Source organism: Phragmites australis, chromosome 16 (genome assembly GCF_958298935.1).
Source record: "Phragmites australis chromosome 16, lpPhrAust1.1, whole genome shotgun sequence".
In the NCBI taxonomy this organism is placed as follows: Eukaryota; Viridiplantae; Streptophyta; class Magnoliopsida; order Poales; family Poaceae; genus Phragmites; species Phragmites australis.
Window position 1 is genome coordinate 5,568,805 of NC_084936.1, and position 24,091 is coordinate 5,592,895.

Sequence of the window (24,091 nt, forward strand, 5' to 3'; positions counted from 1 at the left end):
GAATCCAGAATCCAATTTCGAATAATCGTGCAGCCAAATACACGCATGATCGGTGATCACGAATTCACGACCATGTTATGAAACCCAATTATTAAGTTTCATGCACTCGTCACTTCATCATCCAAAAGGAATGCTAGCCATTAACAGATTCAGAGCGCATCGACCATTGTGGCCACCGACCTCATCACCTCCTCCTGATCACCGCCCCATACCTCCCGGCGGCGACCTGCATGCACGGCACCCAAACCTCGAAACATCAGGGCAGCTTCTTAACTGAAAATGCACCAGGCCTGCACATCTGAATGGACAGCGAGTGGCAGTGTGGCACCGTGGCAGTTGGGAGAGAGAAAAACTGCAGATATCAGTGGGCCAACTTACACGAGCCCGGCCTTTCTTGGAGGCACCGGCGTCGTCTTCCTTCACCGGGGCCCTCTGGAACGAAGCCAGGTCCGTCTTCCTCCTCCCAGCGGCAGCGGCAGCCGCAGATCCTCCGCCACCACCGGGTGCTGTCGTTCGCCTCTTCTTTCCTGCCCGCTGGTCACAAGCACTCTCCTCCAGAACCTTGAGCAAGAAGCAGTTCAACATGTCATTTGGCAAAAGGCTTACTGACATGTGTGCAGTACCACCACTATTCTCGTCGTTGATTCGCAATGGTTGCAGCAGGAGAAACAGAGGAGAGGTTACGTACGGCCGATTCGACGGGTTCATCATCCGATTCGAGCGCCCGGGACCCCTCGAATGCGCTGAGTGTACAATCCTGCAGGTTCTGGGAGCTTGTTCTTCCCTGCGACAGTGTTTCCTTTTCTCGCGCCTACACAGCAAGAACGCATCGTCATAGTTTTTCCCTTCTTCAGTTGTTCATCTGCTAAATGATATATCAGATTATAACATTGTTTCAAGAACCATATATATAGAGCACTTTTATGGTGCTCTATACTACTTTAGACAAGAATTAGTATAGATTTAATCCTACCGTCTATATGATTTAGTATTTTAGTAATTATCATATTATTATTAATAATTACCCACCATATTATTAAAGTTTTTTTTTTTTTGACGTAATCCACGATCTCTGGCATCGCCGCCCGCTGGTCTGGGACCGGCACAGTGCAGTCCATGGCCAGCCACAACATCTCCACCATCTCCTCTTCGACGCCTGGGTGCCTGAGCAGCTCCGTGTCGAACACCTCAGACGTCCACTCCTCCTTCACCACGGACCACGCCCACCGCAGGAGCTCGACACCCTCATCGTGCAGCACGGCGTGCGTAGGGGCCTTCCCCGTGAGCACCTCCAGGAGCATCACGCCGAAGCTGTACATGTTGGCCTTCTACGAGAGCCTGCATGGGTCCGCCACGACCTCGAGCGCGCGGTAGCCCGCAATGCGTGTCGACGGCACACCCGCAGGGCCGACGAGGTGCGCGAGGCTGCGGTCGGCCACGCGTGTGTCCACCGACTAGCTGAGGAGGATGTTCGAGGACTTGATGTTGCCGTGCGTGACCATGGAGCCCGTGGCGTGGATGAACTCAAGGCCACGCGCCGAGGCCAGCGCGATGCGCCTCCTCGACTCCCAGGCTCCCAGCTCAGCAGCGATCGACTGGAGCCACAGTTGCCTGCAATTACCAACTCCATCAGAAGAAGTCTTTCAATTCAAACATTGAAAACAAAAAAGGATTGCTTGACAAAAACACTGAGCGCATACCATAAAGCATCAAGGAGAGGCTGTCCATGGCCATGAACTCGTACACCATGAGCCTCTCATTCTTGCTGACGTTGGGAAGATCAATCCCGCCAATCGCCGCGACCTTGTCCCTGAACTCGCGCTCCGACAATAAGGTCTCCTTGAGGCGCTTCACCGCCATGATTGGCCCGGACTCGATCGCGGCCTTGTACGTGCCCTTGCTAAGAACCTCGGTCGACATGCGCAGCTTGTCCTCGAGGTCGTAGCCTTGTAGGGACGAGGAATCCTCCCGAAGAAGAAAAACTTCTTCTGCCCCACGACTGCGGGGGTGACGTCGGGTGGCACTCAATGCCTTGTACGTGGTGTCGTACGTGTTGGGGCTGATCATGTTCAAGGGCAATGTGGTGGACCCGGAGGGCCGCCTCGCGACACGGAGTGAGGACGACGAGCGACCCTGCGCCTGGGTCGGAGTCACCTATGAGCCGCACACTGGCCGTGTCTCGGGCCTCTCCCTCACCGGTTTTGACCTCTCCGGCAAGCTCGGCCGGGGCCTCCTTCACCTCGAGGTGCTCCAATCGCTCTCCCTCGCCCACAACAACCTCTACGGAGACGTCCCCGTCGAGCTCTCCTGCCTCCCGGCGCTCCAGTCGCTGGACCTCAGCGCCAACACGCGGAAGCCATATCGGAGGGGCTCTTTGACCCTTGCCGCTCTGTCCGCGACTTCTCGCTCGCTGGCAACGCCTTCTACGGCGACATCCAGCGGGATGTCGGCGTGTGCGCCACGCTCGCATTACTGAATGCCATTTCTTTTTTTTTCCAAAAATGCCCTTATACGCCTTATACTACTCTCATATACTTCCTATACTACATCTAGACAATAGGGAGTATTCTAACCGATCTGAACCATCCGATCCAAAAAATAATTACTCTGAGACCACTGTAAAATTGCTCTATATATAAGGGTCGTGCTATAATTCAGGCGCTCTATATATAAGGGTCGTGCTATAATTCAGGCGCCTGAAAACGGAGGCCATCTCATGCAATAGTTTTGAGCCAACCGATTCAAAATGAACGTCATCCTCTCATCTTCTATCTCCCGCAAGTGATGGCCTTCTCCTTCCTCTGCCTATTTCGCCTCACATTGACATTGCGCTCCCACGCCCCACCGACCTCCTCTGTCTCCGCTGGCATCCTCATCGCCAGATCCGCCGCCACACTAACCAATCCATTTTCAAGTTCCCCTGCCGCTAACCTAGCCCACCACTCACCTGCCGCCCGTGGCTCTGGCAGCGCCATCGCCGCCTTGCCGCACCTCCACGCCGTAGCCTACCACCGGTCCAGCCACCACCTAGCCTCTCTCTAACCTCTAAAATCGCCGATGAACCCTGAAAACCCCGAACCCTAACACGGGCGCCTGAGATTTCAGGCGCCTGTACTCTAGGAGACATGTATATATAACTGTAAACAAGGCTTCCCACACCTTCATGTACTGATCTGGTCCATGTGTTGTTTGTTCTTCATCGATGTTAATAGAATCCTCCGTGGCGGTAGTCAACTTTTTCTACAAATTTCAACCAGACGTTTAATTTAGAGATTGGATAGAAAACTAAAAATGTTAGAGATATTCAGACATTGGCACATTGCAGTTCCAGAGTAATTTTTGGGCATTCAAACTGTGTAGTATATCGGTAGTAGATCTTACTCTTGCTTCCTCAATGTTTTGCTGCAAGCAGGAGTGAAATGCCATCTTGTCATCCCCGTCGACAAAATCATGCAGTGCACTGTTCAATTCATGTACAGGAAGGATCTGCATGTTCTGGCAAAACAAGGATTGGATGGCAAATAGTAGAAATTTCAGTAAAAAAACATCGACTTGCATTGTGCAATTAAATGTCTGATGGAATGGTACCCGAAGCATAATAGTGTATGACAACAATAGGACCCAAAAGAATGTTTGTTGTTGTATGTGTGCGTGTGTGTGATTATGTACTAGTAGGAGGTCCTATCTGCTTATGTGCTATTAAGAAGAGGGGGAGTGCTCGGGTAGAGTAACTCATCCCAAAACTTCCCAATTCAACATGGTATACAGAGCTAGTTCTAACCCTACCGCCGTCACCGTCCACCATCACCCAAGCCACCGCCATCGCCATCCACCACCCGACCCGTCGGGTCATGCCCTATGGGGTTCCGCAGCTGCCGCACCGTGCGTACGCTCCACCCGGGCGAACAGAGCGAGTGAGGAGGTGCCGCTTGCCCCAGGCGGGGATCTAATGGGTTCATCCCACGGCGGCAAGGGGGAGTCACTGAGGAGCTTCGCGTGAGGGGCCTGGAGGGCAGTGGTTGCTGCTACAAGGGAGAGAGGAGAGCGATTTGCAAGAGGGAGAGAGAAGGAGAGCTCCTGCTGCTTCCAGATTGCTGGTGTGTGTGAACAGAGAAGGAGGGGAAAAGTGCTGCTAAAGCTAGTGTCTGGACTATAATGGCTGTGGTGGTGTTTGAGGCTTACTAAATTTGTGATGTATTCCTAAGCTTGCTATGATCGTGCCTGACATGCTCGGCAATTAGCTTGTGGCATCAACTCCAATAGGTGATAATGACTCTAGAAGAGATAGAGGCGAAGAGGAAGAAGGGGTTAAAATCAGAAGAGATGATTAAATGGTCACACAGAGTGTGATGAGATGTATGATTTAGGAGCTTATGGGAATAAGCCTGATCGGTCCCAAGACAATGCAGGGACTATCTGAACTAAAACTGGAGCTTATGCCAAATGAAGTTAAGCTAGACGGCAGCAAGAACTATTTGAGTTGGGCAAGAAGAGTGGAAGTAATTCTTGGTGGGAAAGGTGTGGAGCATTACCTAGAGGAGGATTATGTTGAGCCTGCCTACAAGCTCAGCACAAAGTGGAGGGCGTGGCATACCACAAACTTTGTTGTGGTGGCATGATTGATGGCATCGATGTCACATTCTATTGGTAAGATGGTTGAATCAATGCGAAGTGCCGCAAGAATATAGCAGACATTGAAGAACATGTATTCCAGAAAAAGGGAACGTGATGATGATGATGAAAATCCAGAACAAGGTGGATTCAGTGAGACTGGAAGGAAAGCCAGTTGAGCAGTATGCTAGTGAGTTGCAATATTTATGGGTGAGTTGGATCATTATACTGCACTCAAAATGGAGACTCCAAATGATGCACATGATGTACACAAATGGGTGGAGGACAGGAAAGTCATTCATTTCCTGAAGCATTTAGACCCCATATTTGAGAATATGAGGGCTGCTTTTTATCACCTAGAGAGTCTTCCTACTTTGGAGGATGCCATTTCAACCATGTTCCATGAGGAGAGTAGGCTTCGTATGATGGTTGGTAATAACCCTGTGAGATCAGCCTACGTCATTATGGATGATAGGGAATGTTATAATTGTGGAGATAAAGGGCACTTGAATTACAACTGTCCCAAACCAAGAAACAACAATGGTGGTCGAATGGGACTCGTGGAGGTCGTGGTGGCAACTAGGGTGGCTACGGAGGGGGTTGTGGAGGCCATGGTGGAGGTAGAGGTCGTGGTGGCCCTATTGCTAATGTAGCATCGACAGAGGAGATACTATCTATCACCTTAACATGAGAGCAAGCTTTGCAGTGGGAACAGTGGCAGAAAGGCAAAGCCTCTGAGGACTCCACAAGACCTCTTCATAGGGCCATGCGACAGCAGCCGTCACTCACTTTGGTAACTTTGCCAACTACGCCCGTGCGGGCGAAGGTACTCAAGCACATGCACTTGTATCATATCATTCTCATTTATATTGGATTATAGACTCAGGTGCATCTAAGCATGTGACAGGTTCATTTGACACTTTATCTTCATACACTCCTTACATTCATCTAAAAACCATTCAAATTGCCGATGGTACCTCTCAACATATTAGAGGTATAGAGTCTATAGGATGCACTTCACACATTACTTTACCCTCTGTTCATCATGTCCCATCATTTCCAGTTAATCTTCTTTCTGTTAGTTCAATCATAGATCAGTTCAAGTGCACAATCTTATTTGATGAAGATTCTTGTGTCTTTCAAGAGAAGAGGACTAGGAAGAGGATTGGGACTGGAGTTAGGTGTAACGAGTTGTGGTACATCGGTTAGGAAAAAGTTGCTTTAGTAGTGGAGGAAGTGAAAGAGTAGGATATTTTGTTACACCATCGTAGACTTGGACACCCATCTTTTGAGAGTTTAATTAAGATGTATCTTGAGATGTTCAAAAAGGTAAATAAGAGAAAACTAGTGTGTGATGCTTGTGAGCTTGACAAGCATACACGGTCTACATATAGTGCTATTGGTCTTCAGAGTCATGAAGCTTATATATTAATACATTCTGATGTTTGGGATCCATACTCAATTACATATGTAAGTGGAGCAAGGTGGTTTGTCATCTTCATTGATTGTTTTAGTCGTATGGCTTGGATCTATATGATGAAACATAAGAGTGAGGTGACCACAAAAACTTTCACAAGATGGTTATTACCTAGTTTAATGCAAATTTTCAAATTCTTTGGTCTGATAATGGGACAGAGTATGTCAATAACGAATTTGAAGCTTATCTCTCTGAGCAGGGCATGCTTCATCAGACGACCTGTCCTGCCCCCCCCCCCCCCCACATAAAATGGAGTTGCTGAAAGGAAGGATCGTCACCTGTTGGAGATAAAGCGCTCTCTCATGTTTCAAATGAATGTGCCAAAATACTTATGGAGTGAGGCGGTAATGATGGCCGTGTATCTCATCAATCGAATGCCATCAATTATTATTGGAATGAAGTCTCCAACTAAGCTCATCTTAGGTAAAACTGAGTTCAAAGTTCCACCAAAGGTCTTCATATGTGTGTGCTTTGTGCGAGATCATCAGCCATCTGTTGGAAAACTGGATCCCCATGCAGTGAAGTGTGTATTTGTGGGATATGCATCTAGTCAGAAGGGTTATAAGTGTTGGGATCCGATTGGGAAAAGGTTATAAGTGTTGGGATCCGATTGGAAAGAGGTTGTATGTGAGTATGGATGTGACTTTTTGTGAATGGGAGCCATATTACAAAACCCAAGATGATCTTGCTCAGTTCTAAGAGACATTCTTTCCTGCCACTGAGAGTGATAGCCGAGAGGAGGAGAAAGCTGAGGAGGTGATAGGGACTATTCCGGTCCATCTTGAGCAGGTAGATGTTGATCAGGCGGAGGAAGAAAGGGAAGAGGAGCAACAACCAGTTGAGCAGGGTGGTACATGGGAGGAAGTGGTTGTTGGGATTATTCCATGCCGAGTTGAGCAGGTAGAGACATGAAGGTAGGATGAGCAATCATCTAAGAGGGAGAAAAATGAGTGACAACAATAAGGAAATAAAGGTGTATTAGAGGAGGAAATTTGGTAAACAGGGGGAGAAAACAATTGGAATGGGTAAGGAAGGTGTGGAGAACTCAGGACGGCTTGATGTACTGTCACAACCTAGTGTACCGGATACTCAAATCCCAAATCCCTCCTTGGAACTCTCTCCATCAAGTCCTTCCCCAATACGTGAAACAAGTGGTAACAACTCTTCCTCTATCCTACATGTAGACTTACCACTTGCTACATAACTTGAATGTAGAGTTTGTAGACCTCCAGCTTGTTATGGTTTTGAGCAACATGATATAGCTAACTTTATGTCATACCCCCATATCTCACCTGCATACAAAATGTTCAATGCATCTCTACAAGCAATGCCTATTCCGAGGGATTGGTGGCTTGCTAAGTAGGATCCTAGGTGGAAAGAGGCTATTAAGGAGGAGCTTCTTGCACTCCAAAAGAATCAAACATGGGAGCTTGTTTCGCTTCCAACTGGAAAACGAGCTATTGGATGTAAATGGATGTTTACTATGAAACAAACCCCTGAAGGAAAGGTAGAGAGGTACATGGCAAAATTAGTTGCAAAAGGTTATAATCAAACATAGGGGATCGATTAAGATGAAGCTTTTGCACTAGTGGTAAAGATGAGCACAGTGAGGATGTTAATCTCTTGTGCAGTTAACTTTGGATGGCCACTTTATCAGCTGGATGTCAAGAATGGTTTGACAGGTTCATGCGTGCAATTTGTGATATAGGTTACTTGCAATGCAATGGGGATCACACTGTCTTCTGCAAGCATAAGGGGTCACTAGTCACTATATTAGAAATGTATGTGGATGACATAGTGATTACTGGAGATGATGTTGAGGAAATCAAACATGTGAAGGAAAGGCTGGGAAAATCCTTCAAGGTGAAAGATCTCGGACATTTGCGATACTTCCTTGGGATTGAAATTGCCCGATCTTCAAAAGGTATAGTTCTCTCTCAGAGGAAGTATGTTCTTGATCTGTTAACTTAGACATGAATGCTTGGATGTCGACCCATAGCTTCACCGATTGATAAAAATCATAGACTCTATAGTGAGTCAGGTGATCCAGTTGACAAAGAAGCCTATCAGAAGCTAGTTAGACACCTTATTTACTTGTGCCACACAAGGTTTGATATCTCTTATGCAGTGAGTGTGGTGAGTCGCCACATGCATGATCCAAGGGTGGAACACTTGGAAGCTGTGTACTGAATCTTGAGGTACTTAAAGGGTAGCCCAATGAAAGGTTTGTGGTTCAGGAAGAATCAACATTTGAATATAGAGGGCTATTGTGATGCTGACTGTGCTAGTAGTATTGATATTAGGAGGTCTACGTCAGGATACTATGTGTTTGTGGGAGGTAACCTTGTGCCATGGAGGAGTAAGAACCAAGAGGTTGTGGCTCGTTCAACAGCCGAGGCAGAATACATGGCAATGACTTTAAGCCTAAGTGAGATGATATGGGTGAGAAGGCTCTTGAAGGAACTCAAGGTGTTGAGAAATGACACTATAGTGTTGCATTGTGATAACAAATCTGCAATCAACATTGCCAACAACCCAGTGCAGCACGACCGTACTAAGCATATAGAGATCGACCGATTCTTCATCAAAGAAAAGCTAGACAATGTGATGTTGAGGTTGGAGCATGTAAGATCTAGTGAGCAGCTAGCTGATTGTCTTACTAAGGGATTAGGTCCTAGTGAGAGTACTGCAATATGTAACAAGATGAGCATGATTGATATATTTAGCCCATCTTGAGGGGGAGTGTTGTTGTATGTGTGTGCATGTGTGATTATGTACTAGTAGGAGGTCCTATCTGCATATGTGCTATTAAGGAGAGGGGGAGTGCTCGGGCAGAGTAACTCATTCCAAATTTTTTCAATTCAACAATGTTAAACATACCAAGTTACTCTCTTCAATCAGTGCTTTGATCGTCTGGTCATTGAGCTCATCTGGACCAAGCTCTTCAGAATTTTCAGTGTTTCCTACAATTTATACAGAGAAAGAAGTTCAACAGATCACATCAACGAACCGCGATTACAAGACTCATTTTGTTGATCAAGTAATATTGAAAATAAATGACAATATCTTTTTTTTTTCATGAACATGCCAAATCTTGCATGTCATTGCACTAAGAAAGCGAGTCAACCATACAAGTCAACAAATGCAGACAACCTTAAAATGTACTAACTATGTTCTTTTTTATTTATCATTATTTATTTATTTTACAGTCTTCGAGATGTAACTTTAACTATTACTTTCTATACATTTTATTTTAATATCTAAGTACTAAAGTTATAATACGAAGAAAGTATATTTTTTGATAAAACTAGTAATATAGTTTTATCATCTAGACAAACTATACAATTTTTTTTAGGGGAAACAGTCCCCTACTGTGGTAAAAATATTAATATAAAGCCAAAAAGAAAGAAAACTGTATAAAGGAGGACAGCAGAAAGAGCAAGAAACAGGGGGAGAAAACTATACAGGAGAGCAGAGGACAAACTATACAATATTAAACATATTGATGGTCAAACTTCAGAAAAGTACTTAGAACATAAACTCAATACAAGTAGGACCATTGTACTCATTCATGAATACCCCAGCATCCCTCTCTAACCATATGAAGCGCATATTGAATACATCATTTTCAAAACACTAGTAGGTACCTTGTGTAGTTCGACGCCTTTTCCATGATCTTGAAAAGGCCAGGATGTCTTGTGGGTTTGCCACCTACAGCAAGAAAGGTAGTAAACAAAAACAATTGAAGTACAAAGTAGAATTAAAAAGGGATCACATAGCATCGGCAAGTTCAATATTAGTTCTTGAGGTACCTTGCCCACATACTTCTGACCGAATTGCTTCGGATTTATTGTCAAAATCCCAGAGTAGTTCACCTGAATAACAATTAAATCTCTTTCATTTACATTCTCAGAAAAAAATGCCATCAAGGGCTCCTGGTTTACCTTTATTCTAACTAGTGGAAGTTTGAGCTCTGATCCACTGGCTGCTGTTTCCCTACTCTTCTTAATAAGATCGCTCACCTGAAGCGGCTCAGCAGTCATTTTTCAATAAAGTATAGAAAGCTAGAAACCGAGGAGAAACTACAAACATCCAATAACTGAAATTTCAATTTTGAGGGACCTGATAAAAAAAATGCTATTCTTGAACTAACTCAACTGGTGTTGGCCATGTTTTCCATGAAATGGACAGAGTTTTTCCTTTTTTAAAAAAATTAAAAAACACAAGCTATGTAGTTGGAGACTTACAACTTTATGCAAATGCGCATGAATGGTTGCTTCATCACTAGGATCAACATCCACCTGATCTTCCAGTACAACCTACATGACACTCTCGGTGTGAATTCACTTGACTGAAATTAGACATGAAGCAAGGAGTCGATTACCTCTGCATACTCAAAAGGTCTAACAGACTGCAGAGGTATTTTGGTTGTCCTGTACTGACTCCCCTATTCAAGAGAAACATGAGAAATTAGGGAATGACAAAAAGTTTGATGGTTAATGCAGCATGTTGCAGCAATACTGACCTTGATTTCCAACAAGAGCACATGCTTTGGCTTTGCTTCCGCATTGATCAGCGAGGTGGCAATTGAGGAGCCTGGTTGAGTGATGTGGAAACCCATTCCAGGAACTTCCTGTAAGTAATAGATTGAAGGAAAGCGATTTTAATTTAAAATACAAATGTAAGGAGCTGAGCTTAGCATTTATTTTTAAATACAAATGCAGAAATAAAGAACACTTGACTAAACATGCATGAGTTGCATTTATTTTTGCTAAAGATGGCATATGCCTTGTTACCTGAGGATCAATTAGGCACTCATGCTCATGGCCCCAAATTACCAAGTCCAGAAAACGTGGCAACAGATGTTCACTGATACCATTATTAGGACTCCCCTTTGCCCTGCAGAAATTCAAGAGAACAAAATTCTGATCAGGAAGTGTAGCCACAAAAATTAAATCACAAATAACATTTTCATAGCCGGTCGTTCAATCACATTGGGCACCTATTCTGATGAAGAATCAAGATGTTGAACCAGTCAGACAGTGGCGTCTCATCTCGGCTTTCAGGTTGCATCCAATTGACTGCATGTGGTTCCTGAAGAATAAATGTACGTAAACATATTCAGAACTAGCAAGTTCACTGCTCCAGCTGCAACAAATGCATGACAATTGTAGATGATAAGCAAGCTGTGCAGTGAACACGTACATGCAACATTCGATTCAGTCTCCCATCCCTAATGTTACCAAGTCCATAGAGGGCAACAGAAGTTTCAACCTGAAATAATACAAGTTGAAGAATTAGCCTCTGATAAGCGATAATAGTTGTCTGTCTAACATTGCATTGAGAGTACAATTAAACGTACCTTTCTGATAAGTATAGGAGAAACAGTAATGTTACCGACACCGGTGCTTCCGAGATTCATTTTCCCAAAATAATTCAAGAAATTGCAAGCTGAAAGTGTATCGATTGCAGAGAGGTTATCCTACAACAAGCGAAACTAAATGCATTAGATGCTGAAAAAGAAATAGATTGATCGTTCTGTCATAAGGGTAAACACAGAAGAAAATAGAACTCAGAACGTCCATACAGCTCCAGTAGGATCATCATGGTTCCCATGGATGGTGAACACAGGCAAGCCAACGTTGTAGCTAGGGTCTTCATAATTCACTTGGCCAAACCTAAAACAAGCAACTTTTTAATTAGAAACTTTTTAACAGAAATAATAATGTTCAGAAGTTCAGACGTGAATTGAAGTGATCGACTGCTGCACTGTACCTGTTCTGGAGACTGGCTGCTTGATCACTGACCACCTGAAACTGCACCGGCCGGTCGTTCATGCAATAGCGCCGCAGGATCTCAATGGCCTTCACCAACGTCGAGCACGAAGGCTTGTTCTCATGGAACAAGTCACCACCAAGGAGTAGGAAATCGACCTGCAAATCGTCATACGTCAAACTGGTCATGGTTCATACTCAAACATCATGTCTAATTATTTAATAAAGGAAAACAGTGCATGTGTAAAGTAGAACATTTCTGTGCAATGCAAAAGAGAGGGTGCACGTACAAACATGAAATATCCTGACAAGCTCGTCATTTACCTTGTTTTTCTCTGCCAGCGAGCAGATTTCCTCAAAGGCGTCAAAGGAGTCGAATCTGCGCACCTCGTCTTTCTCGAGGTAGCCGAGGTGGCAGTCCGTCGCTACAAGTATGCGCAGAGTGCTGTTCCCTTCTTCCTCTTCTTCCCTGGAAAACACCCCATGCAAAAGCTAACGATCATTTGCAGGTATGATGCAGATGGTTGGCTAGTGGTGGCAAGAATAAAGCTAGACATTTTAAAGGTAAAGATTTGTCATGGTTGAGTACTAAGAGCTGTTGGTTCAGAGCTCTCAAATGGCAAAGAAAAATTTGATCATGTCCAAAAATTCTAGCCATCCCTTGGGGTTTGATGCAAAAAAAATTGGCTGTGGCTCAGAAATTTGGCGTTGCCTAGACCACTCATCATAAGCCAAGCGAGGGCATAATCAGTGTGAGAAAAACTTTGGCTCGGTCACGAACAAGAAAAAACTGACATTTGCCAACAATCTGACATTGCCAAGTTTCAGCATAGCATAAATGTTAGTTGGCTTTCTTTGGAACACAAACCAAGTAGTCTCTAAGTGCAGCATGCATCACGTCTCTAAGCACCTCAGTGTCAGGCCAAAAATGGCGAAAAGTGGCAAGAACAACCAAACACTATGGAAACGAGTGGCAAAAAAGAAACAGGATTAAAACGAATAGTTGAATCAAAGCTGGGGGTTGGTTTAGTTAACAACAAAAGCAAAATCATCCCACTATCTATTAGCTGAAAGAACAATAATGCATACACTTATATGCTAGGCAACACCGATACGGATACGGGTATACGTCATTTTCTCTGGAAATCTAATACACGGATACGATTTACTTTTTTAAAACAATAATAAATTCATAGTGCATGTTTATATTATCTGAATCACTCAGAGTCCACTATTGCCTATCAAACCAGACCATATGCTTAGATTTAACTCATCAGTAATTTGCATATGAGATGCAAAAGGTAGCTTAAATTATACAATATCAACGCTAATTTGCTTTGCCATCCTCACAAGATGCAAAACTATTTTCACTCTATATGAATCATAATCACCAGCCAATTTTGTTAATCAATTAACCTAAAAAAGGGTAAGCTAGGAAAAAACTTGCCACCGCCGCGGGGGTGGTGGCTGGTATGCAGGCGACGTGTGGGCGGTGGGCAGCGGCTGGCATGCTGGTGGCTCTGCAAGAAGGAGGCGTGCGGGACTGAGAGTGGCGGCTCGCGTGCGGGACTACGGATGACTTTTTAGGTCATACGGGACGCAAATGGGCTGAATGTATCCCGAAGTATCGGAGAAGTATCCAATTGTGTATCCAAAATTTACATAATAATTTTTTTGATACTTGTTGAATACGTATCCGACGTATATCGGTATCGGATATGGATACGATGCTTTTTTTGAAGTACCGGTGTTTCAGAGCTTATATGTTTAAAAAGTATAATGTAGGCACTTAAACCACTGGAGCCGCTAAATGTAACCCAAAATACAGCGATCGAGCTAGAGCTAAGTCGATGTGCTCGATGACCTCCATTCTCTTAATTTGAAGGAATCGATCAGAAACTTGCTCCGCGCCGCATGATTCGCAGGATTGAGTTGAAAAGCAAGACAATACAATGTGCAACAAACAGTTTGCAAAGCTCAAAACAGACAGAGAAGAGGCACTCACATCCTCCTCGATTGATCGTTGCAAGAATCGGAGCTAGCCAGGCACAAGTAATAAGATCTACCGATCGAATGGAGCTGGATCAGCTGCTGGACGGGACCGATCGGTCGGGGCCGGAGAAGAAAGATCTATCCGGTGAAGGCCGGCCGGAGATGCCGCGCGATGAAGGTGGAGTGGATTGGAGTGAGTGAAGACCATTCGACCGATTTAGCGCTGGCTTCTCTCGGAAGCTGCTGTCTTCTCTCGGAAGCTGGCCAGCAGAATGTTGTGCTCCTTCGTTTGCTCGTGCAGTAGTACGTTGGAAGCATGCCGGGAAATGTAAAATGAGGGGTTCAGAAGGTCATGTATGTATATATGCACTTACAATATCGGAAGATATGTAAAGGGAATTGCTTGATCTCACCTGAGTGTTTTAAAGGCTCTAACATCTTAGGAAAAATTCCAGTGCAAACAATAGATTCAGTGCAAAACCTAGGTCAATTTGCAAAAAAACCCCATGCGGCGACATAATATCGCGAAAGAACCTATGTCATCTCCTCCTCCCTCCTCTAACCACACATACGGGGTTTCTGCAAATTGACCTCGGTGGCATGGTGGAAGCAGCCGCCGACTTTGGACGAGGATCAAACAATCGAAAATCAATGTTTGCACCTTTGCACTGATTTATTATTTGCACCAAAAATTCCCTCTAGCACCTGAATTTTGGTGCTATAGCACCTATATTTTTTGCCTCAGATTTGCACTATAGGGATGGTAGGTACGTGAGGCAAAAAAAAAAAAATTCATACTCTTTTGAAAGGATAATGATGTCGTCTAGAGGGGGGTGAATAGGCGTTTTTACAAAAATTCGTCTCCTTTTACCGTTGGCCTAAACTTACAGCGGAATATAAACTAACGGGTTTTTTTTTCATAAGTGAGAAACCTAAATATGCTAGGCTCAACTAGTGCACAATCACCCTAAATAAGTGTGGAAATTACAATCCTAAGGTGACTAAAATTATTCAATTCTAACAAGAGATACGCAATAAAACTTAAATTGAAAAAAGGCTGAAAACACTGTTCGTATGCCTGAAATTACTGTCCACCGGATACTCCGGTGTGTACAGGTCCGGAAACTTCGGTAAAGTCCGGATTCTCTGATTTCTGTACAGAACAGAGTCCGAAAATGAATAAAAATGATGGATAGAGAGTTCTAGCTCAAACCAAGTGATACTGTGTGTTCCCGGAGATGATTCAAAGTAGATCTACGAAGAACCTACACTCAAATACACACAAACAAGTAGATCGAGCAATATACACAAAGATTTGAGCAAAAACTTAAAAGTAAAGAAACAAGAGAGGAGACACAAGATTTGTTTCCCGAAGTTCGGATTCACCACCGTGAATCCTACGTCTCCGTTGAGGAAGCTCCAACGAGCCGGGTCTCTTTCAACCGCTTTCCTCGATCCACTCTTGATTTCTTCCCTTGCGGAGGCGAAATCGAGCCCTTTACAAACTTTCCCGCGGCTCACCACAAGCACGAGAGCTCACCGGCGACACCTAGCCGGCTAGGAGGCTTCACCTCCAAGAGTAACAAACGCTTCGAGAACTTCTTGCCAAAAACTCAAGTGCTCAAGATTGGATTTAGCTCACTTGCACTCAATCTTCCAATCTCTCAACCCAACTCACTTTTCTTCTCAAATCGCACACTAGAATGGAGTGGGAGATGTTCTTTTGGCTCTAGAGGATGTTCTTTTCGTGCCCTTGCAGCAGCCCCAAAGGATGTTGTGAGTGGGGTATAAATAGCCCACTCCAAATAACTAGCCGTTACTGTTTTTGTCAGAACTGACCGGAGTATCCGGTGAACACCGGAGTATCAGGCCCTAAATCCAAATACGGCGTCAGAACGGTCACAGAATGTGTCAGAACTAGCCGTTATGCTCTTTTCTGGACTTTTACCGGAGTATCCGGCCTACACCGGAGTCTCCGGTCGGCACTTAACCCAGAAAATAGCCCCGGAGACTTCCCGGAGTCTCCGACCACTCCAGGTACCGGAATATCCGGACTTCACCGGAGTCTCCGGCCTTTCCAGGTACCGGAGTATCCGGCCTACACTGGAGTCTCCGGCCACAACACAGCTGACCTCCGAAAAACGGTGATAACTTTTGATCCCGGAGTCCGATTTCGACGATTTTGGACTCTATGGAAAGCTTATTCAGAGGGCTACACATCCCAACTGAATTCATGACCTAAAACACATAGGATCAAATTAGGAACACTCCAAAACCCATTTTGGACACTTCCGCACTTTCCGCTCCGGACTCTTAACAATAAACTCTCACTTTGGGTTTGGTTAGGAACTCTTGAGCACTGAGACGCGACAATTAGCTCACGTTGCATCCCTCTTAATAGCGTGACATACCTATACTCAAATTCAAAGATAAAACTCATTTGAACCACTTTGAGCATTTGAAAACTTTCAAGTACCGCTTCTTTCTTTCAAACCTTGAGGGTTGCCAACTTCCATATATTCTTCACTTGATTATTCATATGATTGATGTGAATCATCCATAGCTTCCCATGGCCTTGCACGGTCCATCGGTGCAAAGCCTTTACTCGCTCTTCACCACCGCCTTAGTCCTTCGGCGCCAAGTCATTTGCTTACCCTTCACCACGGATGGTCCATCGCAGCCGAGTCTTGCTTTCCCTTCACCGTCTTGCCATAGAAAACCATTTTGTATTTGACATCTTCAAGGAATTCATTTTATCAAATATGGAGTCTATTCTTGTTCTTCATTCTTGGCATATATGATTTCAATTCAACTTATGCCTTCTTATGGATCCTAACTCCAACTCACTCTCAAGCACAAAGCACATGGGTTAGTCCATAAAACCTAAATGACAACATTTATACCTTAAGTTACTTGATCTCCACAAGTAACTTATTAGCCTTCATGCATATTGTCAATCTTCATATAGAACCTAACCCCACTCATTCTTAAACACATAGCACACGGGTTAGTCCATAAAACTCTATTGACAAGCATACTTTTTAGTTACTTGATCTCCATAAGTAACTTAGCCTTCAAACTTATTGCTAATCTTATTGAGCTTCTTCTTCTTCTTATGAGCATCACTAAAATATCAATGACTTTTGATGCAATTCTTAGAACTCATAGCATTTCTCAAAGAATCCATGCTTCATCATTTATGCATCTCCTATGGAATAACCTAATAGTAATTCTCAATATGATTGTTAGTCCATAGGCATTATCATCACTTACCCGAGCATCACCTAGAGCTCATTCATCTTGATGCATTTTCAATCTCTCCATTTACCTAGAGCTCATGCATATCTTTTATCCATGCATCACCTATGGAACAACCTACTAACAAGCTCAACACCATTGTTAGTCCAAAGGTATTGTCATTAATTACCAAAACCACACATAGGGGCTAGATGCACTTTCATCTTTTCGTTCGAAAATAATATACGTATTTTATATATGATTTTACGTTGTATATTTTTTATAGCTATAAATGATATATATATAATTTTTTTAACCAAAATCTAATTTTAAAAATTAAGTTTAAAAAAATGTGTCTGTTATTTTTGAATAGGAGAGTATGTTTTAAGGTCTCAGCACCGAACTGCATATTTTGGGCCACAATAAGTTTACAGTGGTAATCGGTTGACATTGGGGATAGAGTTTTTTTTTTTTATATATTTTAATTAAAAATTTAAATAAATAGATTCCTCGTGGAAAAAATTACACAACTAGACGTCTGCAGACCTCTAATGCAGCCTTCTGAGATGACGGTTAGCCATCCTTACCGCCTCCTGAGAGGGTAGGTGGCCTAACCGCCTCCTCAGAGGGCGGTTAGAGCGTGGGTTTTCAACAAGACTGCGCGGGTCTTGAAGCTTACCTCATGTCGGTCCACCACAGACGTCGCTGGAGCGCTTCTCAGGTCTAGTGGGGTCCACGCCGAGTCGTCCAGGAGGTCTGATGTGCACTGCCGTTCATCGGTGTCGGCACTGGCACGACGCCTTTTACCACGCCATGCAGACTCGGACCAAATAGGTACGGATTTTTTATTCGTACGGTGTTTAAATATATTCGTTTCTTACTAGTGCATTGATTTTAAACTAATATTAGGTGCACCTACACACGCCTCGATGAAACCACTTGGACCGAGCCTTGTGCCTCCACCCTCAGGTACTGGGCGACACTATATCCCCGTATTCAATATATTCAGCAATAATATTGTCCGCGGGTTATTTCGGTGATAAGGCTGGCCCGTCTTCAGCTGCCCCGCGACTGATCCCACCACCACCGTTCGAGGCCTACTACGGCACACCTGCCTGGTCATCTTTTGCTGCACCGGCATACCACACAGGTACAAATGTGCATTTTGTACAACTACTTTCATTTCCATATTTTCCATATGTAATACAATTATTTGTTCGTAGACTCCTCCAGCCAGTACACATGGACGCCAGCGGATCATTCGCAGTCTTCGTACCCTAGTCAGGAGGACGAGGCTGGTTCGACCTCATTCGGAACTTCTTCGGGGGCACACTAGACTACGACGTCCTCCAGCGGTCCCAGGTACCTAGTGCTCAACTTCGGACACAGTCCACGCAGGACGAGGCCTCGACACCGATGCTCCCTACTAGGTCTACCAGGCAGGTCGGTCCACCCAACCCCTTAACCTACTTCGGGGGCCACGTGAGGGTCAACCAGCGGCAGTGGCAGCAGGACCATGATGGGGGAACGACCGACGACAGCGGGGGAGACGACAGTAAGATTGTACATTTATTTTTGTAACTTACATATGCATATTCGATTCGCGATGTGCTATTACGTATTCGGACGCGTGCAATCTTTATGGTCCACTTACCATATCGTAACTGCATTTCTTATTCCAATGTGATGGTACGCTAGTTGCATTTCTTAATCCAACATGACCACACGCTACTTTCTATCGTCCTCACCCATGTATGAACCGTTCACAATAGACCTAGAAAAGTATATCTTACAAAGCTACTTATACATGAAGTGACCGCTCGATAACTCTGTCGGGAGTCTAACTTTAATCATGAAGTGACCACATTACTGAAGTTCAACCATTAAATGACATCACCTCTTTCCTGGCGTAATCTGTAGAAACGATATGACCGCTCAACTTTAACCATGAAATGACAACACATGTCTCCTTGCGCAGCCTTTAGACAAGAAGTGACAACATGGGATAGTTTTTACAAAAAAATAAATGACAACACCTGTACCAATACACATGGAATCTCTGTCTAGCATCAATGCCACAACTTTCTCATTCTTTAAGACGGAATCTAATGCTCCTGCCACCCTCTAAGCCCTTTCACTAACTCTTTTCTTCAAGAGGGAATCCAATGCTCATGCCTTCCCCTACCATAAATAGCCCAACTTTCATACATTGATGCACCACTCATTTCTCAGATCTCTCAAGTGCAATGTCTTCCTCAGCTCCACCAAACCCATCAAAGAAATATTGGGGGATTTTCATCCCTCAAGGGATCGAACCACCGATGTGCTTCTGTGGTGACCATTGCAGGCTTCGCGAGTCGCAGGATATCTTATACATCTATGGGCTACGTTTCTTCATGTGTGCCAAACTACTAATATGACAAACCTCAACATGTAACATATGAGTATCCACCGATATAGCAACAAATATCAGCCACATCTTTGCCGATTTCACACCCTATTTTACTAACCTCTCATCTTGTTCTATTTGTTCAGTCCTCTCCACCGCTCTGTGATTTTATTCAATGGCTCGACATTGAGCAAAATGAGGAACAGAAGCACTGGGTCGACATGACCATGAGGTGGAGAAGGAAAGCTTACGCACGTCGGGAGTATGAGCAACAGCAAGAGAAACTTCGCCTGAAGCAGCAGGAAGAAGAGCGCATGAAGAAGGAGACGCACGACCATACCGTGGCTCAGGCTCGGGAGGCTGAGAGGGCAAGGAAGCGGGAGAGAGCCCGCCGTGCTAAGGCGATAGGTCCCGATGTCCTACGAAAGGGAAAATATCCTAGATGCACTCAGTAGAGAGTATCTAATGTAACCCGACATGTTTCCACTCCCTAAGACATGTTATGATTAGGAGCGGCGCTGTCGGTGACATGGGAACCGGAGGTCCCCGAGTCCCGAGGCCAGGACAGCGGAGTGCCACGTGGCACCCTCCCTCGGGGATTATCTCCCCGAGGTCCGAGAAGACCGAGTTCCGGGAGAGGACGCTCGAGGCCATGAACAGTGGTCCCCAAGTACCCGAGTTCCCCGAGGATCCGAGAAGTCTAAGTTCCGGGAGAGGGCGCTCGGGGCCATGAACAATGGCCCCCGAGCACCCGAGTTCCCTGAGGACTCGAGAAGTACAAGTTCCGGGAGAGGGCGCTCGGGGCCATGAACAGTGGTTCTCGAGTACCCGAGTTCCCCGAGGATCAAGAAAAAGCATATCCGGGAGAGGGTGCTCGGAGCTACGAACAGTAGTCCCCGAGCACCCAGAGTTCCCCGAGGACTTGAGGAGCCCCTTACCGGTGGACCCCACAAGGGCTCAGTGGTAAGGTGTCAATGGGTGAGAGACCCGATGCTGCATTTAAGAAGGCGCGTGGCCTGTCACTTCCAACCACTCTCCCCACACTTGTTGTCAGCCCCTGCCACTCCCTGGCAGGGAGGCGTGGGGACATTTAATGCGGAGGGTCCCATCGCGCGTCATCTAGGCGCGCCTCAGGATAACGTCGCAGGGCTCGAGGCATATCGCCTGCCGCTCTGCTGTGTCAGGCTTGCTCTGACCGGGCGGGCACGCGGGGTTGCTCGGTGGCTGCCCGGTGGGCCCTTCTCGCTGCACCCGCTGAAAAGCGGGATGATGACGACAGGACCGGACGGGGGCGCCTTTTCAACCCTCCCCGTAACATCAACCTGCAACCTATGATGGTTGCTTTCCATTATGGTGCCTTGGAACTCGTGCCATCCTTTCTGGGCACGCCAGGCCGCCCCGACGGGGTATAAAAAGGGGCGGGCTCCCCGGAGAGAGGCAGAACAAGTTCTTCAGGATCAAGACAAGTTCAAGAACCACCATAGAGCAGAGGCTCACGTAACGCGAAGTTCTAGACTTAGACAGAAACCTTTGTAACACAAAAGATCCTCATAGAGGCATTCTCAGAGTATTTATAACATACACACAGGAGTAGGGTATTACGCTCTTGTGCGGCCCGAACCTGTCTAAAATCTCCTGAGCATTTATTTGCTTCTTCTTTCATGAGCTCATGAGCAAGGATCCTTCCAAGCACATCGCTTGGTGTAAACCTCTTGTAGTCCCTTCTCTCTCGAAGGAGTGTCACCAAAGTGGGGTTTCTAGGAGCAAATGCTCTAAGCAATCTCTTTACCACTTTGTGATCATCAATGTCCTCACTCCCGAGCCCTCTTAGCTTGTTCACAAGCACCATCATCCGATCATACATGGCTTGAGGAGTTTTATGATCTTCCATCACAAATCTTCCTAGCTTGCCCTCAAGCAGCTCTATCTTGGATTCTCTTACACTTGTTGTCCCTTCATGAGCAACTTGAAGAGTATCCCAAATTTGCTTGGCTTCTTCAAGTCTATCCACTTTATTGAATTCTTTCGGACTCAAAGCACTAAGCAACACACTTGTAGCTTGAGTATTACGATGCATATTTTGTTCTTCACTTGAGGTGAGCTCTTGATCTTCCTCCGGGAACTCAAATCCTGTGCAAACAATCTTCCAAATACTAGGACGAAGAGAGATTAAATGCATTTTCATTTTGTGCCTCCAAGCGGTATAATGTGTACCATCAAAAAATAGTGCATGCCCGGAAGGCACGGAGATATAGTTGCTTGAAGAATTTAAACGATCATAATTGAAAGGAATTTCACTTCCCTTTCCTTTACCATTACCGTCATCATTCTTTGATGGATCATCTTTAAAACCCCTCAGACTTCCGGATGTCGATATTATAATTTCCTCCAAGCGGTGAAGCCTTGTAGGAGGTTAGACTCTGATACCAATTGAAAGTGCCTAGAGGGGGGGGGGGTGAATAGGCTTTTTTGAAAATTAAAACTAAAACATCGGATTAAATCTGCCTGATATTTCGGTGAAGGTCGGATACTTCGGTCTGATCCGGAGTATCCGGTCTAGTCTGAAGTCTCCGGTCTATACAGGAAATCAAGAACAACTACGAATTAAAGCAAGTAGCTAGAATCTATAGTTAAAGCTAGGTCTGCTAGTTATCACAGAGCTAAAATAACAATTAATACTAGTAAGATGATCACTAGGGCAATTTATATGAAGAATCACAAATTCACACGATTAAGCAAATTGCACAAATAATAATGTGAGAGATTATCCCGGAGTTCGGCCACCTCACAAAGAAGTGCCTACGTCTCCGTTGAGGAGCTCACAAAGAGCTGGATCTTTTCAAACCTTATCCTCTTCTAGCGACTACCAAGATCAAGCTAGAATTTCCTTACTCAATTCGAAGTTGATTACAAACTTTCCGTAGCACTCCAAAAAGTTTGGGTGCTCTACGGGCGACACCTTGCCGTCTAGAAGCATGAAGCTTCAAGAGTAATGATCACAGCGAATGCTCGAGGAAGAACTCAATGCTCAAGTGACTTAAACCCTCTCCAAACCCAAACTCACTAAATTTTGCAAACTTTGCACTAGAGGTGGTTGGAGGGACTTTGAATGCTCTTAAAGTGCCCAAAGATTCTAGAGTTCACCAGCAACTACAAGCTTTAAATGCCATGGGGTGTGGGAGTATTTATAGCCCTCTCTAAAAAACTAGCCGTTACTGTTCTGTCAGACCTGACCGAAGTATCCGGTGAACATCGGAGTATCCGGCCCCAAATCCAAAAACGGCGTCAGAACGGTCACAGAACGTGTCAGAACTAGCTGTTACAATTCTGTTAAATTACCGGAGTCTCCGGTGAACACCGGAGTCTCCGGTCCTGATAGGGCTTTCAAAAAGACTAAGTCCGGGGACTTGCCGGACCCTCCGGCCTCTTCAGGTACCGGAGTATCCGGTGAACACTGGAGACTCCGGTCTTTTTATCAAAAAGATTAAATACTAACTGAGACACCCCTACTGGAGTCTCCCTTGGAAACTCTGGTTAAAACTTTTTCTCCTACCGGAGTATCTGGTCAACACCGGAGACTCCGATCTTTTTCAATAAAAATAAAGACTTAACCGAGACTCTCTGGCGGAGTCTCCCTCGGAGACTTCGGCCTTAAAACTCATGAACTACCGGAGTATCCGGTGAACACCGGAGACACCAATCTTTTTCAACCAAAAATAAATCGGAACCGATCACCCTCTGCCGGAGTCTACATCGGAGACTCCGGACTAAACACTAAGTACCTGAGTATCCGGTGAACCCTGGAGTATCCGAACTCAGTGAACTTTTGCAAAACTAACCCGGTGTCCGTGGGTGAGTGTGTCTCTCAACTTGTTGGTTCTAAAGGATATCTTGAGCATTAAGACACTAATCAAGCAATCAAATTCAACCCTCTTAATATAGCGGCTATCCTAGACTCAATTTTAAAAAATAAAAGAATTTAAATCCTATAGAGTACTCTTAGTTGCTTCTCCTTTCGTTTCGACGAGCGTCAAACGTCATATGTCTTATCAACTAAGACTTAAACCTGTTCATAACTTAGATAAACATATTAGTTCCTTAATTATTTTATCATCAATAAGCCAAAACCCACTTAGAGGGCCTAGATGCACTTTCAGTCCCTCCGAATCTCCGCTTGTGGAGTTCATTCTGCGACAGGCGCACTAATAAGTAGGTCTTCATACGAAGTGTACATACCACCTTTTTTTTTCTCGTCGTGTCGTTGTGGTTATAGTCTCATATAATATTTTTCACCATATGTTTAATCCTATGTTTGTCGTCGTTCGCAACCTCATACTCACGTAATATGCTGCAAGTGCTTCACATATACATTTTGTTCACAAATATTGATTTTTTATCCTCCGAATATTACGTAATCTACTCTAAATTCTCGCTTCCTCAATATACTGTTTTAAGTACTCTTCAACCTTTTTAATTTCAAAATTTGACCAAATACACTAAATTTTCTAACTTTTACAAAATAATACACCATAACTGCCCCTTGAGAGAACGGAAAGGCTGCTAACCGCCCTCCCACTGGGTAGCAGGCCCTACCTGCCCCCCATAGGGCGG

General features: G+C 44.8%; 1 protein-coding gene across 1 annotated transcript in view; it reads right to left on the bottom strand.

The window, feature by feature from the left end:
* LOC133895002 (double-strand break repair protein MRE11-like) overlaps nt 1–24,091 on the bottom strand; it is a 24,468-nt gene continuing 377 nt past the window's right edge. Inside the window, exons 2-20 of the mRNA XM_062335222.1 lie at nt 12,187–12,331; nt 11,864–12,021; nt 11,676–11,766; nt 11,451–11,570; nt 11,294–11,362; nt 11,091–11,182; nt 10,885–10,987; nt 10,614–10,721; nt 10,473–10,535; nt 10,336–10,407; nt 10,033–10,110; nt 9,901–9,963; nt 9,736–9,799; nt 8,969–9,051; nt 3,382–3,495; nt 3,160–3,240; nt 689–811; nt 379–561; nt 1–226 (exon numbers count right to left, since the gene is read on the bottom strand). Of these exons, the coding sequence (XP_062191206.1) occupies nt 185–226; nt 379–561; nt 689–811; nt 3,160–3,240; nt 3,382–3,495; nt 8,969–9,051; nt 9,736–9,799; nt 9,901–9,963; nt 10,033–10,110; nt 10,336–10,407; nt 10,473–10,535; nt 10,614–10,721; nt 10,885–10,987; nt 11,091–11,182; nt 11,294–11,362; nt 11,451–11,570; nt 11,676–11,766; nt 11,864–12,021; nt 12,187–12,331 (1,852 nt within the window). The 3' untranslated portion in view covers nt 1–184. The remainder of the gene's footprint in view (nt 227–378; nt 562–688; nt 812–3,159; nt 3,241–3,381; nt 3,496–8,968; nt 9,052–9,735; nt 9,800–9,900; nt 9,964–10,032; nt 10,111–10,335; nt 10,408–10,472; nt 10,536–10,613; nt 10,722–10,884; nt 10,988–11,090; nt 11,183–11,293; nt 11,363–11,450; nt 11,571–11,675; nt 11,767–11,863; nt 12,022–12,186; nt 12,332–24,091) is intronic.